The sequence below is a fragment of the Chiloscyllium plagiosum genome, unplaced genomic scaffold, assembly GCF_004010195.1.
Source record: "Chiloscyllium plagiosum isolate BGI_BamShark_2017 unplaced genomic scaffold, ASM401019v2 scaf_10350, whole genome shotgun sequence".
NCBI classification, from domain to species: Eukaryota; Metazoa; Chordata; class Chondrichthyes; order Orectolobiformes; family Hemiscylliidae; genus Chiloscyllium; species Chiloscyllium plagiosum.
In genome coordinates, this window is record NW_025213462.1 from 28,178 (window position 1) to 30,277 (window position 2,100).

The window sequence follows — 2,100 nt, forward strand, 5'->3', positions numbered from 1 at the left end:
AAGCAGGGAATTATTTCCTTGAACAAAATCTACACCACAGTCTCAGCAGTCGCGTTAGGAGGAGGGGAGGCTTCAATCCACTCAGAAAAGACATCAGCAATAAGCAAAACACATTTATAGCAACTCAACTGATTTCTCCAACTCAATGAAGTCCAGTTGAAGTGTCTCCAAGGGACCCTCCAGCAAGGGAGTTCTCGTAGAGATACTTGAACTAAGAGGTGGGGGATCGCCTACCCACTGACCTATTTGATCACGTACAACATCCTGATCGGGAAAGCCACTGACTGAGTATCGATGCGATCTGGAACGATCTGAGATTATCCTGGTGTCATCTGGTGCAACAGACCAGACGCTTTCAACGTGGAGTCACTTGAGCAATGGCATGAGCTGCCAGAGGTAGTAGTGGGTGCTGGTACGATGACAAGTTAATAGGCTCCAGGATGGGCATCTGAATATGAAGGGTTCAGATGGGTCAGGGCCAAGTGATGGCAAACGGAACTGGAGTCATAGAGATGTACAGCACAGAAACAGACCCTTCGGTCCAACTCGTCCTTGCTGACAAGATAGCCAACCCAATTGAGTCCCAGCTGCCAGCACCCGGCCCTTATAGAGGCCAAGTGATGGCAAACGTGACTAGATTAATTTAGGATATCTGGGCAGGTTGGGCCAAAGGGTCTGTTTCCATGCTGTGTGACTCTAATTGTCTTCAATGGAAGCAGAAGTGTGGTTATGAAGGCTGGACTTTCAGAGCATGATTTGCCCTGACTGGGAGCAGAAGAGTTTGACTGAAGTGTGTTGGTGTTAATGCCTTGATGTCTAATTTTGCTCCCACCTTCCCGGGGTCATTAACCATTTTGTGTCTAGTCCTTCCTCAAGAAGTTGTTTTGCAGGTTTACCCTGAATGGACACTTTTTTGCTTCCCAAAATCAGACCTGCTCACTCTCAGCAGGATCCCAGCGTTGTGAAAGATATTAACTTTCAGGTGGAGGTATCCAAAATTCAGAGAGATGTCAGTCTTGATGTTTTTGCTTTTTCTGCCCCTGTAAGATCCTGAATCAGCACCTTCAGGGGAATTAGTTAGAGCGGAGTGAGAACAGAGGGGGAGAGAGAGTGGGATGGTGCTTTCAATTTTGTGGAACAACAAAAGAATATTCCACAGAAAGTAGAATTGCTTGTTCTGAATTTCTACCTTGCACTGATAGTGATGACGTTTGTAATCTCTTTTTGCAGAGTATTTGAAAATCGGAAGACTGAAGTTTCAAAATCAACGGATGAAGGGCTTATGCCCGAAACATTGACCCTCCTGCTCCTCGGATGCAGCCTGACCTGCTGTCCTTTTCCAGCGCCACATTTTTCGACTGACTGTCCAGCATCTGCAGTCCTCACTTTGATGTCAATGTCTGACAGTCACTCAATCCATCGGGACCGCAACGATTTTTGACTGTGATTTCTGTGAGAAGGATCAACGCTTTTTGGTTCCTGTTTGAGGATGTTTTCAGCATCAGTGGGACTGGACGAGAGACCCCACTGTTGCAGTGCACTGTGCGTGGAGCCTGAAACAGGAATACGGCCTGGGAAGGCATTTCACGGCAGGGAGGGGCTCAACACGTGTTTGTATGCAGCTGACGCTGTGGCCATGCAGAAATCTGAGGAATCCCACCCCGTGGACAAACGATGGAAGTGTGGTGACTGTGGGAAAGCCTTCCGTTTCCCGTCTGTCCTGGAGACTCATCGGCGCAGTCACACCGGGGAGAGGCCATTCCCCTGCACCGACTGCGGGAAGTCCTTCAGCACATCCTCCCACCTGCTGACCCACCAGCGGATCCACACGGGGGAGAGGCCGTTCACCTGCTCTCAGTGCGGGAAGGGCTTCAGGTATTCCGCCCATCAGCTGATCCACCGGCGGGTCCACACGGGGGAGAGGCCCTTCAGTTGCCCCGAGTGCGGGAAGTGCTTCAGCACTTCTTGGAATCTGCTGACCCACCAGCATGTCCACACGGGGGAGAGGCCGTTCACCTGCTCTCAGTGCGGGAAGGGCTTCACCTGCTCCTCCAACCTGCAGAGCCACCAGCGGGTCCACACGGGGGAGAGGCCCTTCAG

At 50.8% G+C, this 2,100-nt stretch overlaps 1 protein-coding gene across 1 annotated transcript in view; it reads left to right on the forward strand.

The window, feature by feature from the left end:
- The window catches only part of LOC122547636 (gastrula zinc finger protein XlCGF9.1-like), a gene marked incomplete at its 3' end in the record, with an annotated part of 7,426 nt that extends 5,352 nt beyond the window's left edge, over window positions 1-2,074 (forward strand). Inside the window, exon 2 of the mRNA XM_043686239.1 lies at window positions 1,231-2,074. Coding sequence (XP_043542174.1) covers window positions 1,490-2,074 — 585 coding nt within the window. The remainder of the gene's footprint in view (window positions 1-1,230) is intronic.
- Between the last annotated feature and the right edge of the window lie 26 nt (window positions 2,075-2,100).